Raw genomic sequence first — 27,935 nt, 5'->3', positions numbered from 1 at the left:
AACCCAACAAGTCTCTTTTACATGCCTTTCACCACCACAATGAAAGCACTTAAGATGCCTCTTGTTTGAATGCTTGCTCCCCTTTTGGTTTGAAGAAATCAGGGCTGAATGTTCAACAGGCTGTTCAGTTGGCTGTATTTGAGTGTCAACTTGCATCTCTTTCCTCCTAACCTCTTCATTCCTTACTAGACAATAGATATGATGTAAATCTGGCATTTCATCACTTCCCAGAATTTGAGACCTTATGCTCTCATACATTGGGTCTAAACCAGCCAAGAACTTAAAGGTTCTACCCTCTTCAATTTGTTTGTCATGCCTCTCCTTGTCTTTTGCATTCTCCCAATCAAGAATAAGATGATGATCAAGTTCTTCCCATAGTCCTTCAAGGGTTGCAAAATACGTTGCAACTGTCATATCTCCTTGTCTCAATGCAGCAATGTCTTAGTTCAGCCAATAAATTCTGACATTGTTCTTTCTCTGTCCATAAGTTTTAGAGACTTTCTCCCAAATCTTAGCAACAGTAGGAAGGTGTTGAACAGTCCTGACCACTCTTGGAATCACCGAAGCAAGCAGCCAGGACATAAAGTAGCATTTTCCTTGCGCCATACTACATACTCCACACTACCCACTACAGGTTCCTTCTTCTGTCCATCTAAATAACCTATAAGTTCCCGGGAAGTAATGAAGAGCATGGCTGAAACAGACCATTCTCTAAAGTTATATTCATCCAACAATACACTGGTGATCTGCAAGCTGTGCAGATCTGGATTTTCCAGATTAGGAGATCCCCCACCAGTTCTATTATCCCTAGAAGACACTTCTCCCGATATTGAAGACATATCCTTCCTCTTACAGTGATCACAATTGAAAACTCAGTACAAAGAACACTATTTCAGACTTACCGAAGCTGTTGCAGGTCAGAGAACCCCTTGTAACAGGTCTGAAACCAAGAACAATCCGCCTCTGTACTGTGCTGAACTCTTCTGGACTAGACTGGGCTTTGATTTCTGCTATCGTAGACTGGGATCACCCTTACGATCTGTACTAGGACTGTCGAAGTCAATCCTTCCACCTAGATCTGTTCCACACAGATCTCTCTTAGCAGCCGAATGGCTACTACCTGCTGCAAGGTGTCTAGTAGGGCATCGGTTTCTAGAACAAACTCCCCTTGGGCCCTACAACCAAGGGAAACCCTAGATACAGACCTTGTTGTGTTCTACGGTCAGCCCTAGGGTTTCTTCACAGTGACCAAGATAAGAGAGAAAGGAAAAAAGGAATAGAGAAGAGCAGAGAAAGGTGGCGGCTGTAACCAGACAGACGAATTAGTGCTCTGATACCATGTTTGCTGGAACACAGCAGCCGAAGAAGCCGAAGAAGAAGAAGAAGAAGAAGAAGAAGAAGAAGAAGAAGAGAAGAAGTTTTGAGAAAGGCAGCATACTCACTTCAGCAGGCCCTACAATCTTATATAGATGATTATAAAATAATGTTACATGAATGGACTAGCATGCCCCTGATTAGTGATGGGACACCTAGACAAATAAAACAAATAAAACATTAAACAAGTTTAGGCCCAATAACTAAGAACTTAAGACACAAATATGACTAACACAAACACTAAAAACAGCCGAACCAACACAATGGATGAATTACTACCATTGCATTCCAATTGAATCACTACCTGAATACATTCCTTTTGGTTGGTCCCAAATTTGTATCCAAAAATATCGGTCGACTGCTAATTTTAGGTTCCATTAAATTCCACAACCAAGTTTTTATTTGGGCATCTTCTTGAATCCAAGCAGAGTAGTTGGCACTGTCATCCGCAGGTTTCTTTTCTATCCGTAAGGTATACTTGTACAGATTTACCCAAATTGGATAGTTACCACTTCCATTGAGCTTAATACTGCTCAGCTGAACAGACATATCTTTCTGTCTGGTGTAACAAGTATAGATTTTTTTGAATCCATATCTTTCACAATAACAGATGGGAAACCCAATGAGGGCCTTCACTCAACACAAAAATTGTGAAATCAATCACAATTCAATTCTGAAATAATTATAGGAAATCACAAATTCACCGACTGTGAATATTAAGAAGTTCCCTGCACACTTTTATACCTGCATCTTTAACTTTGCTGGGCTGAATCACTTCAGTATAATAATTTGACTAGAGCACCCTAATTTTCTTCTAGAAATTAGCAGATTACCCTGCCTCCCAAGACTTGACATAAAACAGCTCTCTCAATAAGCGGTGACTATTGTAACCAGATCAGTGTGGGTACAATAGGGAGGGGTTCACTAGGACAAATTGCCAGCATCCGACAATTCTAAGAAGGATGGATAGTTTCTTGTTCTCTGAGATTGGATGGATGAAATTGGAGAAGTGATTCAGGAGGCCTTACATTCTTTCAGACCATAAACCAATCCTTTTGAGGAAATTTATCAAGGTGGTTGGAATCCAACCATTCCGTTTTGAAAATATGTGGCTGGATCACCCAAATTTTCAAGAGTGGGTGGAGAAGTGAAGTAGCTTGCAAGCAGTAGGGTCAATGGGCTTCAGACTAATGAAAAAGCTTTAATTTCTCAAGGACTTAATGGTCCGTTTGGTTTGTGCAACTGGGATGGGAAAATAGGAATACTCTTCAAAGATTCCTATTTTCCTAGGTTTGTTTTGGGCGAAAGGGTGAGATGTGACGAGAACACATGTCTCAATTTCTAGGACGTGGGGTCTAATCTCACCAAATAGCAGACCCCATTGAGAAAGGAAGTTGAGTGAGAAAATTTCATCGAGGGAGGCAACTGCACGTAGTCTTCTTCTCAGACGCCGTCCAACGGTTTACTCACTGGCGCCATCTCCGGTTTTCATTGCCGGAAAATGACTTCCGGCTTCCGACGTCTACCTCTTCCAAAAAACAGCTTCCAACTTCTGGCGTCCAACGGTTTTCATTCCTAGAAAACGGCTTCCGGCGTCTGCCTCTTCCAGATCTGGCATCGTTCTTCCACCGCCGTTGCCACCACAAGCACTACCGAGGTACTAGGCCCCGATTAGACAAGCAAAGAATATTGTTCAGAGTGTGATGAAGCAGGAGATTGCCAAATTTTGGAGGCAGAAGCGCATGGAGGAGGAGGATCACCTCCTTGCTGCTATCAAGGTCGCAGCTCGTATCAGAGCCCGTAATCTCACCATAAGATCAAATTAACCAATAACATTCATTTCTTCTCCCTTGAACAAATTGGTCTCAGCAACCAAACACAGGTGACAGGATTGTGGAAAAAAAATTTCCTTCTCATCCCATCCCATCTCACCTCATCCTTTCTCAACAACCAAACGGACCATAAAAGGATGGAATAAGGAGGCTTTTGGAAATTTGGAGAGCAAGAAAAAGGAAGTGCTTCAAAAAATGGACTGGACAAATTATAGGAAGAGGAGAATATCCTTGTGGCTACTTGGGTGGAAAGAGAAAGGTTGAAAAGTGATTTGGAGAGAATAATCCAGAGGGAAGAGGTGAGTTGGAGGCAAAAATCTAGGGCAATTTGGTTCAAGGATGGTGACAAGAATACAGCCTTTTTCCAAGCTTTTGCAAATGCTAGACGTAGGAGGAACACAATTTCCCAGGTAATGAAGTGATGGACAATGGGCCTAGTACAAGAGAAAGTAGTAGAATTTTAAAAAGGCTTGTATTCAGCTAGACAATGGAGTTCAGTGGCACTTGGGAGGTTAGAGCCCAAGAAACTTGAGAGTAAATTTGAGGTGGCCAAAGTATAAAGAGGCTATAAAAGGAATCTTAGGAGATAAAGCATTGGGGTGGTATGAGTTTAATTTCTCTTTTATTAAACATTGTTGGAATATGCTAGAGGATGACTTCATGTTAGTGTTCAAAGAACTCTTTGATTCAAAGTTTCTAGATAAACTAGCAAATGCCCCATTTATCTCTCTAGTCCCTAAAAAGGATGGGTCTCATGACATCAAGGACTTTTGTCCTATAAGTTTGATTTGTAGCTCTTATAAACTGGTTGCAAAAGTTTTGTCGAAACAGTTGAGAGGATTGATCCATGAAGTGGTGGGAGAGACTCAAATGGCACTTGTGGAAGGTTGACAAATCTTGAATGGTGTTCTTGTTGCAAGTGAATGTATAGACTCAAGAATTAGGTCTGGGAGGCGGGGTATGGTTTGTAAAATTGATATTGATAAGGCTTATGACCATGTGGAGTGGGGCCTTTTTGAGGAGATCCAAAGATCGATGAGGTTTGGGGAAAAGTGGAGAAGTTGGATATATGTGTATGTGTCCTTGGTCTCATTTTCAATTCTAGTGAATGGAGTCTCTTCAGATTCTTTTCAAGCCTCCAAGGGTTTGAGGTAGGGAGAACCTATTTCTCCTTTGTTATTTGTGTTGGTAAAGGAAGCCCCAAGGTTCAAAAAATCGCAACGTATCAGCCCATATCAGTTGATACATATCAAATCTGGGAGAGGTCAACATGGGAAATGGTACCAAATCACTAATATCATCCGTTTTCATCATGTCGAACCCATTTCACAACCGTATCATACCATTTCGGCTCATTTCAGTGGCATATCAACCAATATGCTACCGATATCACAGTATCAATTACGCTACAATTTACTTTAGTGGCAGATGTGTTTAGTAGACTCCTCTCTAAGACTGATAGCAAAGATGAGTGCCTAGTTGCTAAAGTCAAGGCATTTGGGTGAGGCACCTAGTCGCCTAGGCGACGCCTTCACAACTATGGCGATGACAATGTAGAACAATGAGCATATAATATGGGAAGACATGCATCATGAGCCACACAATGGAAAAAAAAAAATACATGATTTCATATAAGCAAGTCCCTATTTAGAGATTCAGAGTATCAAGGGAGTTGTGGTTCATCACAAGCATCCGTGTCTAAGCGTAAGAACAAATTGCTCCATTGACAATGTTGACAATTTGGGATAGAACATTGAGAATTTACAAAGGTCCTTTTCATTGATAGTGTTGTTTGAACATGTAGCTAGAAAGGTTTTGGAAGAGCTAAGAGAGTTTAATGGTTTCTAAAATCTATGGCCCAAAATAGATGGAGATAGGGAGGAGCTTTGGGAAGAGCTAGAAAGGTTTCACAAGGCAGGGTTCAACCATGGATGTTTGGGAGTAGGAGATTTTAATGTTACTAGAAGATTAGAGAAAATAAAGGGGGGAAGGGATAGAAGAACATGGACTAAGAGAGGTTTTGGAGAAGTTATAAAAGAAATTAATTGGTGGAGCCAAGAGAGCTTACGTGGTCGAATGGACAAGAGCCTTCAATCCTTAGAAAGGTTGGATAGATTTCCCTTCAATGAGAAATAGGAGATATTTCCAAAGCTAATCAAGAACCACTTGCCTTTTCAATTTCAGACCACAAAGCAATACTGTAGAGGTGTTTGGCAAAGGTGAGGGTCCAAGGCCATTCAGATTTGAGAACATGTGGCTTGGGCTTCTTCAACTCTTGGAGTTCGTAGAAAGCAAATGGAACAATTATCAAGTAAATGGTGCAGTCCAGTGGTAGAGCCAGGAATTTTCATTTGGGGGGGAGGGGGCCAAGTTATATAACATTTTTTCACTTACAGTAATGAAAATGTTATATTAAGTCAATTATATTATAGAGATTTGCAACATAAACAACGCGAGTGAGGGTGGGACAGACGCACTCATGGGATTACTTTTCCCCTTGGTCTGCCTTCTTGGCAAAAACAAGACAATAAGATGGGAGTACAGGAGGTAAGGTTTGGAGAGAAATAGAGTGAGAGGGTTTGGGTCTATTATAGCTTTTTTTGAAAGAAAAAGTAAGCCTTCTTTTTATTTTGGGAGTTAAATGGGCGGGTTTAAGAGAATTAGAAAGAAGTCCTTAACATTTTAATAGGGCTTTCATGTTTTGGGGGACCCAAGCGCCCACTTTATTACGTGTTTGCCACTACCCCCACCCACTAACTATATGAATTATAATGATAATGGTTTTAACAGAAGGTGAGGTGGAGGCAAAAAATCAAGGGAGTTGTGGTTAAGAGAAGGCAATAAAAAATACTGCATACTTTCAAGCTCCAGTAAGGGGAAGAAGAAGGAACAAGATTTCATGGTTGGAGTCTGAAGATAGAAGAATGGATGAGCAAAATAAGAATGTAAAAGAAGTTGTTTTCTTGGGAAATTGGAGTTTAAAACAATTGATGAAAACTTAAGTAGGTGGCTGGAGAGGGAGTTCGATGAAAGCAATGAAGGGTGATAAGGCACCAAGGCCAAACAGTTTTATCTAAACTCTTTACAAGCATTGTTGAAATATGGTAAAAGGGAACATGATAGAGATGTTCAAAGAGTTGTGAAAGGGGCATGCAGAGTGAGAGATTACAGACCTAAAAGTCTAATTTCAAGCCCTTACAAAGCAATTGCAAAGGTTTTTTTGGCAAGATTGACGAAAGTGTTGCATTTAGTGGTGGGTCCCACTCAAACGGATTTTGGAGAAGGTAGACAAATATTGGATGGGGTGTTGGTTGCAAGTGATTGCATTGATTACAGAATTAGAAGTGGGATGGAAGGAGTGGTGCATAAAATTAATATGGAGAAGACATATGATCATATAGAGTCAGGCTTTTTGGAGGAAGTGCCTACAAGGATGGGTTTTGGGAAAAAGTGGAGGAGCTGGATTTTTGCATGTGTATTATCAGTCTCATTCTTCGTGTTGGTAAATGGCATATTTGCCAAGGTGACGGCAGGGCAACAAGGTGCCCTTGGAGGCTCACCTTGACTAATCGCGAAGCAATTTTGTATACTATATTATAAAATACTATCATATTCTTAATTTTTTGATATTATAATTATAAAATAGACATTATTAAACTAAAATAATCATGTTGTGCGTTTTACGAACTTGATAGCTAAACCCTATCAGTCGACCTCTTAATAGTGATTAGGCTTCTAATTAAATGTACAAGGACTAAACTGCCCCTACTTAAGTATGGGACAGAGAACCTCTAATAAGACTACCACATAAGCTCATAACTTAACCAAGGTGAGATGACTAATCTACCCTTATTCGGCCAACTCTAGCACTCCCCCTCAAGTTGGAGAATATATATCATATAATCCCAGCTTGTTACATATATAGTTCACTCTCCCTGAGCTTAAGGCTTTTGTAAACAAATCTGCCCACTGATCACCTGAGCTTACATGTTCTGTGCTTATCTCTCTAGTAAGAACCTTCTCCCTCACAAAGTGGCAATCAATCTCTATGTGCTTTGTTCTCTCATGAAAAACAGGGTTGGATGAGATATGGAGTGCAGCTTGATTGTCACAGTACAACTTCATAGGTTTATCCATGTGGAACCCGATTTCTTGTAGGAGATTCCTCAGCCACACTAATTCACATGTAGTGTGTGCCATGGCTCTGTACTCGGCTTCAGCATTGCTTCTAACCACAACCGTCTGCTTTTTACTCTTCCACGTCACAAGATTTCCTCCAAGAAATGTGCAATAACCTGTAGTAGATCTTCTATCAGACACAGAGCCCGCCCAATCTGCATCCGTGTACCCAACTACTTCAAGTTTTCCTCCTGGTTTATACAATAGCCCACGACCTGGAGCTCCCTTCAAATATCTTACAATTCTAAGAACTGCATCCCAGTGAGATATACGAGGGTTCTGCATAAATTGGCTCACCACACTGACTGCAAAGGAGATGTCTGGTATCGTGATAGTCAAATAGTTCAGCTTCCCCACTAGTCATCTATACCTTCCAGGATCATCAAATATTCCCCTTGTATCACCGCTCAACTTAACATTTGGTTCCATAGGAGTCTCAGCCGGTTTATGCACCTAACAGTCCTGTTTCGTCCAATAGATCGAGAACATATTTTCTTTGGCACAGGTTTACACCTTGTCTTGATCTAGCAACTTCTATACCCAAGAAATACTTCAATGTCCCAAGGTCTTTTGTTTGAAAATGATTTTGCAGAAAGACCTTGAGTTTGTCGATCCCCAATTTGTCACTGCCAGTTATGACTATATCATCCACATAGACCACTAATAAAATCTTTCCAGCTTATGAGTCATAGCTGAACACTGAGTGATCAACCTGGCATTGTTTCATTCCAAAATTCTTCACCACTTCACTTAACTTCCCGAACCAAGCACGAGGCGATTGTTTCAACCCATAAATTGACTTTTTCAGTCTGCACACCTTACCAGCCTCCCCCTGAGCAACAAACCCAGGTGGTTGCTCCATATATACCTCCTCTATAAGGTCACCATGAAGGAAGGCATTTTTTATGTCAAGTTGAAATAAGGGCCAATCATACATAACTACCAGGGAAATTAACACACGGACAGAGCTAATCTTAGCCACTAGAGAGAAGGTCTCCATATAGTCCACTCCATACAATTGTGAATACCCTTTAGCAACAAGTCTGGCTTTCAGACGCTCCACACTACCATTTGGCAAGTATTTAACAGTATACACCCATTTACAACCCACAACATGCTTACCAGGGGGAAGAGTAGTGAGCTCCCACGTGTGAGTATGTTGAAGAGCAGAGAGTTCCTCCTCCATTGCTTGCCTCCACCCAGGTGAACTAAGAGCCTCTTGGACATTGTTAGGTATGAAAATAGATGACAATAGTGAAACAAACTGGCGATGTGAGGCGGAAAGGCGAGATACTGAAACAAAATTGGAAATGGGATGGAGAGTAGAACTACGTTTACCTTTCCGTAAGGCAATGGGTAGGTCAAGTCTTGAAGGTTCAGCAACAGGAGCAACAATAGGATCCACGGACAAGGTAGAAGCTAGAGGAGGGGCCGATGTCGTTCGACGTGTATACACTTGCCGAATTGGTGGTCGTTCAGTAGGGATCTGCACTGGATGAGATGACGAGTCAACTCCAACAGGAACACCCAGAACGGGACCACTGACCGGAAGAGGAAGAGGAAGAGGAAGTAAAGGTGGAGACGAAGATGCTTCAGTTCCTAAGAAGAAGGGAACAAACTCAAAAAATGTGACATCAGGACAGACATAGCACTTCTGAGTAATGGGATTGTAACACTTGTACCATTTTTGAGTCCGAGAGTAGCCAAGAAAGACACACTTAATGGAGCGTGCATCCAACTTGTCTATTCCAGGACTCAGATTGTGAACAAAGCACACACAGCCAAAGATATGAGGTGTTAATGGAAAGGGAGACAAGGTGGGAAACAAGATAGAGAAGGGAGACCGACCATGAAGAATAAAGGAGGGCATCCGATGAATGAGGAAACACGCAGTAAGTACAGCATCACTCCAAAATCGTTTAGGAACACTCATATGATGAAGAATAGACCGAGTTGTTTCAAGGAGATGACAGTTCTTCCGTTCGGCCACCCCATTTTGTTGAGGAGTGGATGCACAAGAAGTTTGATGAATGATGCCATGCTGTTCTAAATACTGTTGAAAGGAAGTTAGAAAATATTCACGACCATTATCTGAACGAAGAACTTTGATTGGAACACCAAATTGTGTACGTATTTCAGCATGGAATTTTTGAAAAATGGAAAATAATTCACTCCTTTCTTTCATTAAATAAATCCATGTCATTCTTGAACAATCATCAATAAAAGTGACAAAATACTTGTAACCATTATAAGACTCTATTTTGATCGGGCCCCAAACATCTCAATGAACCAAAGCAAAAGGACTCAACATACGACTTTCAGCTCTAGGACTGAAGGAAACACAACAATGTTTCCCAAACTGACACGACTCACATTGTAACACTGACAAATGACTCAAAGACGGAACTAGTATCTTGAGTGCCTTGAGAGAAGGATGTCCCAGTCGACAATGCCACTGTAGAGGAGTGAGTGAAGTCTGAAGTGCAACTGACGATCCACCACCGTCAAGGTAATACAATCCACCAGCTTCATGCCCCCCACCAATCTTCTTCCCCGTCTTGAGATCTTGAAAAACACAAGAGGAAGGGAAAAAAGTAACAGAGCAGTTAAGAGTCTTGGTTAATTTACTAACAGACATAAGATTGAATGGAAACTTAGGAACATATAGAATAGATGATAAAGAAAGAGATGCCATGTCAACATTGCCAACACCACAGATGGGAGAGGAGGAACCATTGGCAAGGGTAACAGTTTGAGATGTGGAAGTTTCAGAGAGAGAAGAGAACACACCTGGAGTCCCGATCATGTGATCAGAGGCTCCAGAGTCAATAATCCAATGAGAGGTTTTAGATGACAGGCAAGCTATACCTGAGTGGGCAAGAGTAGCAGTAGTGTGTTGTGAAGTGGACTGAAGGAACCGCTCAGACTCATCACGCGGTACACTCACCATCTCCCTTCCGGAAACAGATGTAGATGTGGAAGGAGTTAGGTCTGCCTGTTGATTATCACTGACATCAACCCCACCAGCAATAGCATGATTGGCCCATTTAGAGGGAGGACGACCATGAAGATCATAACAGAAATTTACGGAATGTCCTTCCCTGCCACAATGGGTACACTTCCTTGTAGAGCTGCCTTTTTCTTTTCCACGGCCTCCCCTTGAGTCACGACCACCACCACGACCTCCTCGGGAGGCATGTGCTCCCCCTTTCGTACCATGTCCACCTCCTCTGGCTGTTACAAAAGCTGATCTATCAGACTGTGTGGGATTCTCTATCTGTCCCAAAGAAATCCTGCGGAGCCGAGCAAACACTTCCTCAAGTGTAGGAAGGGTAGAGCCCCCCAATATTTGGGCTCTAACTGGTTCATACTCTGATTTCAACCCCACTAAGAACCTTGTGACATCTAGTTGTTCCCTCTGTTGTTGCTGAACTTTAACATCTGGAGTGAGAGGATGATAGGCATTGAGTTCATTTCTGAGGTTCTTCATACTGGCATAGTACTCTTCTAGGGTTTTATTTCCTTGTTGCAGACCAAAGTACTCCTGATAGAGCTGATATACCCTTGTAGTATTATCTTGCCCAGAATACAGCTTCTTGGCATGTTCTCATATGTCCTTAGCTGTATCTAAGAACATGAAGTTGGCACTTATTTTGGGTTCCATATTGTTCCATAGCCATGTCATGATTTGAGCATCCTCCTGTTCCCAATCATCAAACCCTGGAGAGTCAGCCGGTGGTTTATCTTCTTTCACATGCTTCACTTTTCTCTTTGCCTTGAGAAAAACTTCCACCGACTTGGCCCATGGAACATAGTTCTCACCATTCAGTTTAATTGAGGTCATCTGTACACCTAGATAGTCAGAGGAAACCACCACACTAGGTTTCTGATCACTACAGTCATCTCCCATTGCTGCCATGATACTCTTTCAATGCTGCCTCTAATCTGAATTCCCAATCACCAACTAAATGCTACTGTCAAGAGTTTGATGTTCTAGAACCTACAGCAGTCCCTAAACACAATGATAGATGCACACGCCTTTGTTCTTATCCATACCACTACTGATTTCACAAAAAAAACAGACTACACCGACATTAACTCAGCACTTACTAACCACATGTAAGCTCATTTACAACTACTCAACAAAAACTCAACTAGTTTCCTTTTATTATTTTCTTATTTATTAGGGTTTTGTTGTTAGGACTGCTGATGGGCTGTTAGATCTATATTTCTATTATGTAGTAATCAGGGTTATTCTTGTGATAATCCCCTTGTTTTGAACATCCTAATATCTAAGATGAGGGTGCCACCCCTAACACGTTTTTCGCAATCCTTTCTCTTTTCTGCTTTCTTCCTCTCTTTTCTTCTTCCTTTTTCATTCCAGATGGTATCAAAGCAAGCAGGTCTGACTACAAGTATAGCTCAAGTACATCTTTTCTCTCCTCTCTCTCTCTCTCTCTCTCAGGTTTCTCTGGAAAAGATTGTGGTCTTTCAAATCTGAGAAGGACCTGATTGGGTAAGGTTTTCTGTGCTAATTGTTTTTTTCCTTTTTGGTTGTGGAACCAAAAGGGTGATTGTTTGGGTGTTTCACTTGTATCCTTTGATGGATTTCTGAGTGTTTAGAGAGGTGGCTCTCAGTATTCCGTATGGTTGTGCTCTGAGATCCAGTCGGCTGTGCTGTAAGCCTTGTTTTTAGATCTCTAGTGTCCAGGCCTATTGGTTTTTATTGTGCTGGTTTGCTTGCACTGGAAGTGCCTTCCTCTTCTTGCAAGATTCAAGACTGTTGCAATGTTTATCCTGTGAAGTTCGACTGTAAGGTTCTTCCTCACTGTTTAGTTTTGACTTGGTAGTGCTTGGAGGTTTCCTGTACTGCTATTTACTTCTTGTGGAAGGTGCAGTGTGTAGTGTATTTGGTTGCTTGCAATGGTACTGTTAATTTGAGAAGAAAAAAAAATAAACAGACCTGGTCACTCTCTTGTTGGTGCTATTATTGTTTGTTGGGTTCAAGGTATTTGTGGAATTGTTACTTGCTACACTTAGACAATGCTAGCTGATGATTAAGCCATATTTGTAATCACTGGAGGTCAGAATATGGTCAGTCCAGGCCCAGGGGCTGAAAGCTGGGATTTCCCTGTTGCTATTACAGTCCTTGATGGACTTAACTATTTGGAGTCATCCAAAAGTGTTAAACTGTATATTGGGTCTAGAGGAAGGCTTGGATACTTGTCCTGTGACATCCCTCAACCCCAAAGAGGCTGGTACAGAATTATTTGATCATGTCTTGGCTTGTAACTTCTATTCACCGGAAGGGAGATTGGGGACCAGGCTAAGGCTACTTTCTCTAAGCAAAGGCACTATGCTCATATTTATCAGCTACAAGCTAAGGCTACTTTCTCTAAGCAATTAGGTATTTATAAGTACATTATTGTTTCATGATCACATTTTGTAAGGTTTTTGTGAATTACTCAAACTAGACATTTATGAGAACTCGTGTTAGTTTAGAATATTCTCCGCCATTGGATAGATTCGGGGAGTTTATCTCATAAGGCTAACAATGGTGTGCTGCCAAATTGGTGGAGCAGCTTGTCTCAATTGGTTAAACCCCAAGCACAGCCAGTGAGTGTTTGGAAGAAGCACTGAATTCGGACCAATTTCCAATTATGCCCTGGACCTTGGAGATAGATGGGCAAAATTGAAAAGCTGCACTTAACCCAAACTTGATTATGATACTGCACTAGGTTTTGGACTGAACTGTCTTTAATGTGCCAACTAGTGAGATCCGCTAAGGGTCAAATATTTGGGCATGTTGGGGCAATTTAGGAAATTACCTGAGTGGGTGATCATAGTGATAGGATAGGCCCCGTTTTCAAATAAAGTGAATACCAGAGTTTAAACTCCCTCTAATGGAAACCTAAAACTATCAACAGTGAATTTCAACTATATTTGAAATCTGATTTGCAAAACGTATTTATATACTATATTACTATTTTATGGAAATTGTTTGGAAAAGACTTTAATCTCGGGATCCATCTCAACAGAGAGTGCCACTACATTTTGCAATTAAAGAAGAGGTCCTTCCCTATGAGCAATGTTTTGATGATTATAGGCCAAGAGGTTAGATGTAAGAGACCATTACAGAGTCGATTACCTGATGGGCTTCATCTGAGTCCATTGACGTTGGGTCTTCATAGGGTGGTTGAATCCAATGATCATTTACATGTAAATGTTGGGCCCATCTGAGCACAATCTTCAGGCTTACATGGCCTTGCAATGCATAGAAAAGTGAGCAATTAAAGAAATTGGGCCTAAGGCCCATTACTAATAATGATTAGTTAAGTAAGCAATGACAACTTGACTTGGGGTGAATTTGGGCCATGGATATGGGTATGGTGCAGCCATTATTCTAATAAGGATAAACCTTAATCCAAATCTAATTTGAATTCAAATCCTAGTAGGACTAAGAGAGTGCTCTATATAAGGGAAGAGAAGGATGGGCAAACCATTCTATCCTAAACTCTCTCCAGCTCTCTCTCTCTCTCTCTCACATACACACACTCACACCTCCCTTGCTCCCATAAAACCCTAGTTTGTTCCAGCCCTAGTAGGGACATTTTTCCTTCAGTTCCTAACTATGCTTTTGGAGAAAAACATCAGTCCTAAGAAGGCTGACACTGCTGCATTTGTGGAATTTATGGTCAAAAATTAATTTGGGTTTCAAATCTGGTTCGGTTTAGTGCAAAATCAATCCAAAATTTTCATATTTCAAAATTACTAGGAAACCAATTCCCAGGTTGAGTCCTCCAATTGTAAACAAGGGGAGAAAAGCCTGTCAGGTTACTATTCATCTCTTACCTCCATGTGAAGGGAACTTGACCATTATCAATGTGTTGACTGAATCAGTAGCAAGTATTTGCCTTCTTTGGAAGTCTTAATCCTAGTTATGATCCCATTCGGGTTCAGATTTTAAGGAGCAAGGAACTCACATCCTTCCAAGAAGTGTGCTCATTAGTTCAGTCTAAGGAGAGGAGGATAGCCATGAATCCTCCCGAGGGAGAACAGCAAGTTGCTCTCTTTTCCAAGGGTGGTGGTGCAAATAAAAAGGTGGTGCAAGGAAGAAGTAGAAAAGGAAAAAACATAATCTGATTTGATAATAGTGAGAAAGAAGAGAAGAAGAGATGGGGATAATCCAATAATAATCTAGTCACCCCACTCGTTATCTTACATACTCATAAAAAAGATTGATTACAAAGACTAAAATGCCCTTAATGGGGTGGCTAATGTTCATAACATTAAAACAACTCCAAAAAAATAACATAAACTAATGGGCCTTGAGCCCAATAACATTAACTAATGACCCAATAACACTAACTAATGATTATAGAAAGAAAATCACAAAAGGCTGTTGAAAATAGATGTCACATTCCCAACTTGCGTAGATCATGTTCAAGCCTATTTCTTGCAACTCCTTTAATGAGAAAATCAGCTAACTATAAATCAAATGCAACATATGGTAGGCACACTTCTCCAAATGTCACCCTTTCTCTTATGAAATGTCTGTCCACCTCTAAATGTTTTGTTCTATCATGCTGAACTGGGTTATGAGCAATGTTAATTGCTACTTGATTATCACAATACAACATCATAGGTTCTTCTGCATCAACTCCAATCTCTCCTAATAAGGACCGAACCAAGAGAACCTCTAAAACACCATGAGTCATAGCTCTACATTCAGTTTCTACACTTGACCTGGCTACAATTGTTTGCTTCTTACTCTTCTATGAAATCAAATTACCTCCAACAAGAGTGCAGACTTGTGATGTAGATCTCCTGTCATCTAGGCACCCTGCCCAATTAGCATCTGTGCAAGCTTCCAACTACAAATGCCAATGGTCAGTAAACAATATCCGTTTGCCCGGATGTCCTTTCAGATAAGAAAGAATCACGTCAATGGCTTTCCAATGTTAAACTCGTGGGGCATGCATGTACTAATCAATGTTTAGAGAACTGGACCAGACATAGAACCAAAGAATGGAGAGGTTCAAGGGTTAGAGGTTCAACTAGGGTCAAATTGGAGGTTGAACCATGATGATGTGACATATACTTAAGATAGTGTATGGATGGCAAGTTCATTAATGTTTAAAGCAAATGACTAGGGTTCAATTAAAATACATGTACAATAAAGAGTCGTTAATTAACACAAGTTAAGAGGTCAACAAATGATAATTAGGTTGAACCATGATGATGTGACATATACATACATACATACATATATATATATAATATTTTACAACTTTTAATATACTTAAGATAGTGTATGGATGGCAAGTTCGTTAATGTTTAAAGAAAATGACTAGGGTTCAATTAAAATACATGTACAATAAAGAGTCGTTAATTAACACAAGTTAAGAGATCAACAAATGGTAATTAGGTAATATATGAAAATAAGAAGTCATTGGTTCAAATCTTATTAAATGCATTTTAAAATTTCAATTGGTTAAGGATTCAGGCGGTTTTATGAAATCGGGATTGGTTCACTGGTTTTCTGGTTAAATCGGTCGGTCGGCCAATTCTCATCGGATTTTTAGTACAGTTATTAGGGTAAGACCGAACTAGCCAAGGTCTCAAATCACAGTTCAACCGATCTAACTGGACTATCTGGTCCGGTTCTCTAAACACTAGTACTAACTGACCACACTAATTGCAATAGGAAAGACTCAGACTGGAATTATTGTTATTTGCAAGATCCAAAGAAGACAAATTATGTCACTTGAAAATTATATAGCAAAGAGACAAATGGAGGGATCTATTGAGCAAAAGACCATTAATTTGTGGAAGAAGAAATGTAAAAGTTTGTCCTAAATGCTTGAAAGAGGTGAAAGAAGAGATTTAGCATACATGCAAAGAAAAAAAAATCAATGAAAGAAGACATGATTGGAGGTCAAGAGAGCAGAATTCCAAATTTAGATGATTTTGAAAATATAGTTGAAGATGAAGATGAAGATGAGATGGGGGACAAGAATTAAACATAAAGTGTCATATGGTAACAACCTTGCTATAGTTGTTGGGAGGAATAACTTGTACTAGGACAATTTCTCCATAATAGTTTCTTTCTGACCGTAAACTATTGATGAGTTATGTTATTCATCGTTCGTTTAGGAGGATATTGAGTGGTTTGAACCAGAATACTGATAGGCCCCCAATTAACCTTGCATATGCTAGGAGAAAGAAAGGGCAGCGTAAGCCAGGTCAACAATCAGTTAAGGGGGGAAATGATTAAACACATGGGGCTTGCCAGCTGGGCATTTATAGAGGAAGTCAGAAGGGAATAAGAAGAGTCTTGGGACATTTATAGCTATGTCAGTTATGAATAAGAAGAGTTTTGGGCATTTATAACTAGGCCAGCTGGGCATTTATAGAGGGAGTCAGTTATGCTGTCAGAAGGGTATAAGAAGGGTCTTTGGGGGATGGGGAGAGGGCAGGTTTTTTTGAGTGAAGAATATCTTGAGTGTTTGGGAGTGCCGGCGGTCTCTCGAAGAACCGACCAACTGTTAATGCTTTCCTCTGAATGAATACCAGTTTCTTTCATTTGAGTTGTGTAATTTTTTGCTGTGTGACTGAGAATTGTGTGTGAAATCTCCAGGACATATTAGTGGTATCAGAGCCCGTCTTTCCTCGGCCATGGTGACAGTTAAGGAAGTGGCATCGCAGGTGGAGGGGTTTGAAGAACGCTTGTCTTCTCTGCATTCTGATTTTCGTTTGGAGATTGATGGCTTATGTAATGATTTTCAGCCTCTCAATCCAGATAAGGTAGCAGCTGGACTTTCGAAGATCTCGTCTCCGGAGAGCTCGATACAATCTCTGGAAGGAGGCGTTCAGGATCTGGTGAGACGTTTTGATTTGTTGCTTCATCAACAAGTCTCTTCTGCTCCTTCGTCTACTACTGACATCGCTCCTCCATTTATCGCATCGAGTCGTGCTTCTGACAAAGGGAAGAGTGCAGCATTTTCGACGTCTTCTTCGACGCCAGTGTCGGAACATACTTCTGATCCACTTCCTCAGAAGTTGGAGTTACCTATTTTTGATGGGGAAAAACCAGACGGCTGGCTTTTTCGTGCGGAGCGCTATTTTGAGATTAATGGATTGCTTCCGGCGGAGCGTCTGCGAGCTACCGTTGTCTGTTTAGAAGGCGACGCATTGGCGTGGTATTACTGGGAAGATGGTCGGCGACCTTTTCGAGGTTGGGCAAAATTCAAAGAGCTCCTCCTTGAACGTTTTCGATCGACTTAGGAGGGTAATTTATAGGAGCGGCTCTTCTCGTTACATCAGTCTTCTACTGTTAAGGAATATCGTCGCCAATTCGAGGTGCTCTCCGCTCCCTTACGTAATCTGCCGGAATTAGTCCTTGAGGCAGCATTTGTTAATGGGTTGCGCCCAGATATCCAGGCCGAACTCCGACAGATGGAACCCGTTGGGTTTATCAAGAAAATAGTTGCGGCCCAGAAGATTGAGGATAAGAATCAGGCCCTTTGGGCTTATCAATCAGGTTTATTTCCTCGTTGGCCCACAACATCCCCCTCTGGAGCTCATTTTAATTCACGGGTTTCGCAGGTGACTACTTCTGCTATCACCCGACCTACACGTGCCGCGATTCCTTCTTCTTCATCGGTCCCTATTATTAATCCCCCGCCACCTGCTTTCAAAAAAACGACAGATAAAGAGATGCAGCAGAAGCGTGCAAAGGGTCTATGTTTCCGTTGCGACGAGAAATATAGTCCTGGTCATCGTTGTGCTCAGAAATCACTTCAGGTTTTATGGGTTCAAGATGATGTGGAGGAAGTTGCTTCTGATGTGTCTAATTTGGACAGCACTTCAGTGGACACTGAAATTGCTCCGGCTCCAGATTTAGTTGTGCTTTGTGTTTCGTCTCTTGTGGGCTTGTGTGCGGCTAATTCCCTTAAGGTGCGTGGACGCATTTTGTTGCGTGAGGTGGTCGTATTGATAGACTCGGGTGCATCCCACAATTTTATCTCCGAAACTTTAGTGGAGGAATTGAAATTACCCCGCACTCCTACACACGAGTTTGCAGTTCAGATGGGTAATGGCGATGAGGTGAGAACTTCTGGAGTCTGCCGTCAGGTTTGCCTCAACTTACCTGAATTGGATGTCATTGCTGATTTCTTCCCTTTAAAATTGGTCTCTACGGATGTCATTCTTGGTTTTCATTGGTTAGCATCCCTCGGGGTCTCAGTGATGAATTGGGGTAACATGTCTATGAAGCTCAATTTGGGGGGTGTCCGTGTGAAATTGCAGGGCGACCCTTCTCTCTGTTCTTCTTAGGTGTCTTTGCATGCTATGATGTGTAACTTACAACATGAGGGACAAGGGGTTTTGTTGGAACTAAAACAGTTGTAGGTGGTGAATTCTTCGTTGAACTCTGCCTTGCCTACACCCCTGTCTCTGCCAATTTCCGCTTTACTGAATAAGTTTAAAGATGTTTTTGATATGCCTACGGGTTTACCCCCTACTCGGGTTACAGAGCATGCTATTGTCTTGCATGAGGGCACTTCTCCCATCTCTGTTCGTCCTTACAGATACCCTCGGTTCTAGAAAGATGAAATTGAACGCCTTGTCTCTGAGATGTTGACTGCGCGGGGTATTATTCAGCCAAGTACAAGCCCCTACTCGAGCCTGGTCCTTTTAGTCAAGAAAAAAGACGGAAGCTGGCATTTCTGTGTTGATTACCGATCTCTTAACTGTGCCACGGTTCCGGATAAGTTTCCCATTCCGGTTATTAAAGAACTTCTCGATGAGCTTCATGGTGCTTCTATTTTCAGCAAAATTGATCTTAAATCGGGCTACCATCAAATTCGTGTCCGCAGGGAGGATATTCCCAAGACCGCATTTCACACCCACAAGGGCCATTATGAGTTCCTTGCCATGCCCTTCGGTCTTACCAATGCGCCATCGACTTTTCAGTCGTTAATGAATATTGTTTTCCATGATTTCCTCTGTCGCTTTATGCTGGTGTTTTTTGATGATATTCTAGTTTATAGTGCTTCTAAAGCTGCCCATTTGGATCACCTTCAACAGGTCTTTTCTGTGTTGCGTGCCCATCGTCTCTTTGCTAACTCAAAGAAATGTATCTTTGCTTAGCCTAGCATTGAATACCTAGGTCATATTATCAGTGCGACTGGTGTTTCTGCCGATCCTTCTAAAATCCAGGCCATGGTTAATTGGCCCCAACCATCTTCACTTTCGCGGTTTTCTGGGACTTATGGGCTATTATCGTCGCTTTGTGCGTAACTACAGTAAAATAGCATGGCCATTGACACAACAGCTTAAAAAGGATGCCTTCTCATGGAATGTGGAAACTAAGAATGCCTTTCAGAACTTGAAACGGGCTATGACAACCGTACCTATGTTGGCCCTTCCGGATTTTTCCCAGCCCTTCTTGATCGAGACAGATGCATTTGGTGTGGTCTCTTTGCTAACTCAACAGATCTTTTCTGTGTTGCGTGCCCATCGTCTCTTTGCTAACTCAAAGAAATGTATCTTTGCTTAGCCTAGCATTGAATACCTAGGTCATATTATCAGTGCGACTGGTGTTTCTGCCAATCCTTCTAAAATCCAGGCCATGGTTAATTGGCCCCAACCATCTTCACTTTCGCGGTTTTCTGGGACTTATGGGCTATTATCGTCGTTTTGTGCGTAACTACAGTAAAATAGCATGGCCATTGACACAACAGCTTAAAAAGGATGCCTTCTCATGGAATGTGGAAACTAAGAATGCCTTTCAGAACTTGAAACGGACTATGACGACCGTACCTGTGTTGGCCCTTCCGGATTTTTCCCAGCCCTTCTTGATCGAGACAGATGCATCTGGTGTGGTCTCGGTGCGGAATTAATGCAGAATAATCGTCCTATAGCTTTTTACAGCCACAAGCTTAATCCGTCTGCACAGTCTAAATCTGTTTACGAGCGTGAATTAATGGCTATTGTCTTTGCCATTAAAAAGTGGCGCCCCTATCTTCTTGGTAGACGCTTTATCGTTCGTACCGACCAGCGTAGTCTTAAGTATCTATTGGAGCAACGGGTTGTCGAAGGTGAGCATCATAAGTGGCTCCTTAAACTTATGAATTATGATTTTGAGATTCAGTACAAACCTGGTATTGAAAATGTCGTGGCTGACACTCTCTCCAAAGTTCCGGCTGAAATGCACTTAAATTCTCTTACAGTCCCCATTTTGCTCGACTTTGATGACCTTAAGGAGCAAGTTGATGTTGATTCTTTTCTGGAAAACATTAAAAATGTCATACAGCATGATCTGGCTGCCTATCCTGCCTACTCTTTAGTTGGGGATCACCTTCGTTATCATGGTAAATTGGTTCTGCCTACTTCTTCTCCATTTATTCCCCTCTTACTTAAAGAGTTTCATTCTGGTGTTGTGGGGGGTCACGCCGGTATTCGTCGGACATATCAACGTATAGCAGCTGAATTTTATTGGCAGGGGATAAAACGTTCTGTTCAGGAGTTTGTGCAGACCTGTGATGTGTGTCAATGCAGTAAATATGAAGCCATGTCTCCTGTTGGCCTTTTGCAACCTTTACCCGTTCCTGAATAGATCTGGGTGGATATTGCTATGGACTTTATTGAGGCTCTTCCTAAGTCGAAGGGATTTGATACAATTATGGTGGTGGTCGATCGTCCCTCCAAGTATGCCCATTTCATCCCTCTTAGTCATCATTTCTCAGCTCTCACGGTTGCTCAGGCTTTCTTACACAACATAGTTCGTGATAAAGTTTTTATGAGTTTCTTTTGGGGCGAGCTTTTCACTTTGCAAGGTTCAGAATTGCGTCGTAGTTCAGCTTACCATCCTCAGACGGATGGTCAATCGGAGGTGGTTAATCGCTGTTTAGAAACTTATTTGCACTGCTTTGCGGCTGATTCTCCCTCCTGCTGGTCTTCTTGGTTATCTTGGGCAGAATACAGCTATAATACCTCTTTTCACACTGCTGCTGGCATGACACCTTTCAAGGTGGTTTATGGGCGCGATCCTCCTCCATTAATCCGCTATGAGCTTGGCTCTACGGCTAATGCTAATGTTAAAGTTGTTCTCCTTCAGCGTGACGCTATACTTAGAGAGCTACGTGCTCATCTACATCGTGCACAACAAAAGATGAAAGACTTGGCTGATGCAAACCGACGTGATGTGAATTTTGATGTCAGGGAATTGGTGTCTATGAGAGTGTGACCTTATCGCCAGCAGTCTCTAGCTCGCCAAGTCAATGAAAAACTTGCCCCTCGTTTTTATGGACCATTTGTTATTGTGGAAAGAATTGGCGTTGTCGCTTATAAACTTCAACTTCCTCCAGATGCACGAATTCACCCAGTTTTTCATGTCTCGCAACTCAAAAAGGCGATTGGAAACCATACCTCTTCTCCTGTGATTCCTTCCACTCTGTCTGTTGATATGGAGATGCTAGTGGAACCTGCTATCGTGTGCGGTGTGCGTCCATCCATTATGCCTAGAGCGACTGGTTTGGAAGTGCTTATTCTTGGCAAGACATGCCTGATTTTGAAGATTCTTGGGAGCCTTTTGACTTGCTTCGAGACCGATTTCCTCATTTTAACCTTGAGGACGAGGTTAGACTTTGGGTGGCGGGTAATGATAGGCCCCCAATTAACCTTACATATGCTAGGAGAAAGAAAGGGCAGCGTAAGCCAGGTCAACAATCGGTTAAGGGGGGAAATGATTAAACACATGGGGCTCGCCAGCTGGGCATTTATAGAGGAAGTCAGAAGGGAATAAGAAGAGTCTTGGGACATTTATAGCTATGTCAATTATGAATAAGAAGAGTTTTGGGCATTTATAACTAGGCCAGCTGGGCATTTATAGAGGGAGTCAATTATGCTGTCAAAAGGGTATAAGAAGGGTCTTTGGGGGATGGGGAGAGGGCAGGTTTTTTTGAGTGAAGAATATCTTGAGTGTTTGGGAGAGTCGGCGGTCTCTCGAAGAACCGACCAACTGTTAATGCTTTCCTCTGAATGAATACCAGTTTCTTTCATTTGAGTTGTGTAATTTTTTGCCGTGTGACTGAGAATTGTGTGTGAAATCTCCGGGACATATCAAATACCTGTAAAGAGGGTCATGAGCCATTGTTTCATATGAAGGTTTGGAGCAGCTGCATCGTTTTATCCGTCATGGCAATAACACATGTATCTTACAGTTGCTTAACTACTGGCAATTGTTAAGAGAATAAACAAAAATAACCTTGCACGATGGAGGAAAGCGATGAAGATTGAAGGAAAAGATTTCATCTTTGAAGAGATAAGGATCAGAGGCCTGCAGAGCTTGAAGATTAGGGAGGCAAAGAAAGAAGGTATTGAAGTGATCGAGTGGATGCAAAAGTTTGTTTCAGAAGCAAGTTCTAAGGTTGCGTTTGGTTTGAAGGAAAAAGTAGAGAAAGGAAGGGAAAGGTAGGGAAACCTTTACAAACCTTGTATAGGTTTCCCTACCTTTCCCTATCTTTTCCTTCAAGCCAAACATAGCCTAAAGGTAAACAAGTGAACTTTAAGGAATTCAACTTAGATGGAAGAAAGAGATATGAGCTGGAATGTAGAAAGAATGCAAAAGGATGCTACATAACTCTGCAGGAATTCTTTGGAGGAAGAAAGAAGCAGTTAGTTTGCTTCCCAGAAGGTAGAAGGGGTAATGGATGGAAGGTAGTGGCAGAGGTACTGAGTGATTTTACTCAACAGCTGAAAACAGAACAAATAGAGACTATGGCAAAGGAAAAGAAAGTGGGTAAACAAAAGAGAGGAAGAATCCATTGATAGGAAATGGATGATTGCAGAAAAAGGAAAAAGAAACTGTAAACTGGTAGCAACAGCAGGAAAGGAGGATTGGGGGAAGAAATTTGTGGTGGGAACTTCAAGCCCACCAAAGGATTGGAGGGGTATTGCGCAGGCAATACTCAGAGAATTAAACCTGCCAAAGCCGATGGTGATTACAGCTTATGAATCTTGTAAAGATCTGATAGATCTGGTGAAGCTGAAGTAGAGATCTCAGCTTTAAATATTCATTTATAGGCTGGTGCTGCCACAGTCTTGAAATGGAGTCCTCTCTCTAACACCAAAAGTTTTTGAGGTAGAGGACATCGTAATAGTCAGATTGCTTGGGTTACCTTTCAATCTCTGGAAGGAGGAAGTATTACAGTCAATAGCTATAATCTATGATGCAAGATTAGATGGTGTATTTGATTTTGATCTCCATTCAGTTGCATTGAAGCTAGGCAGAGTTAAACCCAGTGACATTCCAAGGAAGATAGAGGTTGTTTCAGATAGTATACCCTGTTTGGCCTGCTACTTTCATTGAAGCCCAGCTATGGAAGGAGAGGCGAAGGGAGGAAGACAAAGGGACAGAACAGGCTTGTTTATGTGGGTCACAAGGCAGAGAAGTTACTACAAAAGAGGCTAAGTCAACTGAGGAAACCAAGAAAAAAGAGAATAACATAAAGACTTGGGGAAAGTCTGCATGGCATGTGGATTTGGAAGAGCATTATGAAGAAGTTTCACTTTTTAGTGGCTAACATAACAGAATGAAGAGTAGGGTTCAGCAACACCATTCAATTTTGGAAGGATGATTGGTTGGGAATTGGAAAACTATGTGATATGTCCAAGACTTTATAATCTAAGTGAAAGGAATATTGCAATACACAATGTTATGAATTAAGACAGTGTATTGTGGTTTGGGCTCCAAAGTTTAGAAGACCATTGCTAGATAGAAAGGTGCAAGAATGCATTCAACTGCTGTCCAGGTTACAAGACGCAGAGATTAATGTTAACAGTTCAGATGAGAGATGGTGTAAAGAGTGTAGGAATGGAAGATTTACAGTGAAATCATTTTACAAGACATCATCGAGAAATCATGTTGAAAGGTCAGAGATTAAAGGTGTTTGGGGAAACCCAGTCCCTCCAAGAGTAGAGGCCTTGGCTGATTTCTCTAGATAACATCCTAACACAAAATCACATCAAGAGAAAAGGCCTCCAACTAGCCAGCAAATGTGTGCTTTGTGAGTCAAAGGAAGAGGATGCTCTTCATCTTTGTTATGGATGTAAATTCTCAGACTCTGTTTGGGGTTTCCTCTTCGTCTCTTTGATAAATCCATCTGGTCTCCAAGATCACCTAGAGAAATCTACACGTGCTGGCCTACTTTGCAAGGAAGTAACAAAGCTAAAATCTTCTGGAATTGTATTCCTTTTGCTGTTTATTTGGAACTATGGAAAGAAAGGAATAGAATGATCTTTTAAGGAAAAGCTTGTGAGAGAATGATTCAACAAGGAAAACTAATCTGTTGATGCCCTTTTTTACCTATCTTGCATAGAGAAAGGGAAAAGAAGTAGACAGGGTTAGTTCGAGGAAACCCAAAAGCCTCTTTCAATCTCTTCTCCACATGAAGCCATACTCTATTGCCACCATCAAAACACATTTCCTAAAGCTTGGTTCAAACTTCAAACCATTTGCCTGCTCTGGAGCATAGAAGCATTCCTTGAAGAATCATCAGAACCCTTTCCCAGAGCATTATAGGTATAAGAGAAAACAGATGGTTTTGTAATGTTCTCTTACCCCAACCATTAGCCAGGCTATGGGTGTCAATAACTCAAGGCAACGCCTAGATGGGCAACTATGTGATGCCTAGGTGACAAGTTGTTTTCAAGAGGACACCTTTACATCACACCTTATTTTTTGCATATATGTTCAGCACCTTCTTAAGGAAAAGGGAAAAACAACCATATGTTGTATGGCATGTTATTTTTATTTGTCCTTTAGGATATATAATATCATATGGAATATGTAATAGTATGGTGTTAATTATTTATTTTCTTGGATTCTTGCTGCAATGGCCCCTTGCTTAGATTCAATGTACAGTTAGTCTGTCTTATTTGCATAGATTCAATGTGCCGTAATACTGGATTTCTTGGATGTACCATGCCATTGACTTGTTGCTTTGCTTATTTGTTCAGATTCTTGCTACATGAAAATGCACAATTTAAATGTTATCCTACTTTAAAGATGGAATTGATTATTTGATTATATTAAATGGAATATTGAGACTTCTGATTAAAAGTGTATACTGATATTGCCTTATGAAATTAATGATTCAGTGTGTCTTTATATGCAAAACTTATTATATTGACTTCCGTCTAGTACTTGCCATTACAAAATAATAAGAAATTGAAAATATGGCACAAGACAACATGGACCATACCCAATAAATTATACTTCATATTTCTAAAAGAACCACACCCTAACCAGCACCAAGGTGTAGATTTAAGCACTCAGGTAACAAGGTGGTATCCCATCACGTAGTCAGACCTTGTCGCCTTGATAACTATGCTTATGACAAGCAATCAATCTGGTGGGATGACTACCATTCTTAGGAAGCAACCACATATTGAGTTTCATTGTTTAGTAATAACATCAGTTACTGGATGCATGAAACTTGATTGTCCATTGGGAATTCATGTTATTTCACTTCAAAACAATTGTTGACTACTCTTAATAGGAACTACTACAATTAGGGAACATCTATGTTATAACAGAAAGACAGAAGAGTGGGAGGCAAAGGGTCATCTAAAATATCAATAATCATGACCAATAGATTATTTTACTTCCCACATCATGACCAATGTTGAAAATGCTTCATACACAATTTTGTTGAGTATACATGTAATCCAGAAATTGTGAAATGTATGCAAAAGAAATAAACAGTACATAAACCTAGTGAGAACATAAGTATCACCTTAGTAACATGCTCCAAAGTAACTGCCTCTGGTACAATCACTGTCCTCAGCTTGATCTCAACAAAACCCTTGCTTCCTGCCAAAGGAAAACAATGACCAGGCTCTCCGAAACTGGGTTGCAACATTTTTTGTGCATCACTATGAACCCTATTTCGTCCTGTAGCCAAAAACCAACTTCTACCACTGCCAGGGATGTAAGGCTCCGAATGCCTGACCACCATTCCCCCACCAGAAACCAATGCATAATCCACTCTGGCAAGTCCATCCGCTGCATGCTTTTCAACCTCTTTCCTGACTATCTCCCTTGCAATAGCCTTAATCTCATCCAAGCTCCATTGCCTATCACTTTCCTTAAGGCTATTACTCTTCTTCAACTCATCAGCAAATTTATGGAAATCCTCCTTTGGAAAGAAATCAGTACCCCTCAACTCTTGCAAAGATGAATCCAATCTATCAGTTCTATCCTCCAATTTCTTCACCTCCCCTTCAAGCAAACTGCCCTTCTCTTCAACCTTACTTATCTTCTTATCCAACACATCCACCTGAACCTGCATCATATTTGTCGTTGTCTTCACAAATTCTTCAACTTCTGCTACCCGCCCTTCAAAATCCAATGCTCCCGCCTGAGGTATACCACTATTTTCATTTTTAAGAGCCAATTTCCTAATCATCTGAACCAACCCCAATAGAACAAGCAGAAGCACGAAATTCTTCGTGAAAATACTAACTACAGTCATCCATCTGGGCTTCTCAGGTTTCAAAACAACCTTCCTAGTACGCCTTGGTGAAACCGTTGAATTCACCAAATTCCTCTTCGACTGCAACAGATCCTTCGGCTTCTCAAGAACCGTCTCTCCCCTAATGGAATGACTCAAATCCTTTCCATTCCCACCCTTCTCATCACCCGTTTCAGAAACTGCCCCTTCTGCGACCATTTCAATGCCGGATTTCTTCTCGGTGACAACAACTGCTCTCCTCCTTGCATTTGGCTTAGAAGCCAAAGCCAGAGAAGGGCTGTTGCTGACCGCTGGATTTGCAGCAATCGCAACAGTCGAAGCAGACATTCTTCAACCTTAATCTTGCCTTACAAGACCAGATTTGAAAATCCTAAGCAGAAAATTGAAAACCCAAAAATGAAAATCAAGAAAATAAGAGAACTCAATAAAGCGATCTAAAGAATGGTGTAGAGAATAAAGGGAGAAGTACCAGAGAGAATATCTGAGATTCTGGTACGATGGCAAAGCTTGTAAATTTTCGTATATGTTTGGCTATTTGGATTTAGCAACGAAGAAGAAGAACGGAGAACATGAATTCGCATAGCGCGCCCCAAAAACAGCCCTACGTTACATCCCAACCGTGTAACAAATGCGGGAGATGTGCATATGGGGCGCACCCCGTCGGGGGGCCGGCCGGCCGGGGACAGATGTGAACTCGGACAACATGTCACTTAAATTGCAAACCCCTTTTTTATTTCAACTATAGGCATGACCCCGTACTAATGATCTGAATTATTTCATTTTTTTTAAATATATTTTATACTAAAAATTTCGAACCATATTTGTGATAGTTTTAAAATATTCTTATTCCGTTGGGCATGGATGTATTAATTTAAATATTTTGAAAAAATGTTTCGAATTTTGAATTTTATTCGAAAATGTAACTAACTAATTTTAAAATATTGTTTTCTGAAAAATTAGAGCTGCACGTGTCAGAATGGAAGAGGCTTCAGCCTCACTACCTTCCTTT

The 27,935-nt window shown here is 41.1% G+C and overlaps 1 protein-coding gene across 2 annotated transcripts in view; it reads right to left on the bottom strand.

Annotated features, from left to right (window-relative positions):
• Positions 1-27,638, bottom strand: part of LOC148848839 (SUN domain-containing protein 2-like) — a 40,369-nt gene extending 12,731 nt beyond the window's left edge. The window contains exons 1-2 of one of the 2 annotated variants that reach the window (XM_088950699.1): positions 27,396-27,638; positions 26,189-27,296 (exon numbers count right to left, since the gene is read on the bottom strand). In XM_088950699.1, the coding sequence (XP_088806825.1) occupies positions 26,189-27,253 (1,065 nt within the window). In that variant the 5' untranslated portion in view covers positions 27,254-27,296; positions 27,396-27,638. The remainder of the gene's footprint in view (positions 1-26,188; positions 27,297-27,395) is intronic. The other variant, XM_088950700.1, reaches the window with a different exon arrangement.
• Positions 27,639-27,935: the final 297 nt, after the last annotated feature.

The sequence above is a fragment of the Nelumbo lutea genome, chromosome 6 (assembly GCF_056320005.1).
Source record: "Nelumbo lutea isolate HS-2025 chromosome 6, American lotus-T2T, whole genome shotgun sequence".
Taxonomy (NCBI): Eukaryota; Viridiplantae; Streptophyta; class Magnoliopsida; order Proteales; family Nelumbonaceae; genus Nelumbo; species Nelumbo lutea.
The sequence above is the reverse complement of the archived record's forward strand: the minus strand, read 5'-3'. Positions and strand labels throughout refer to the sequence as shown.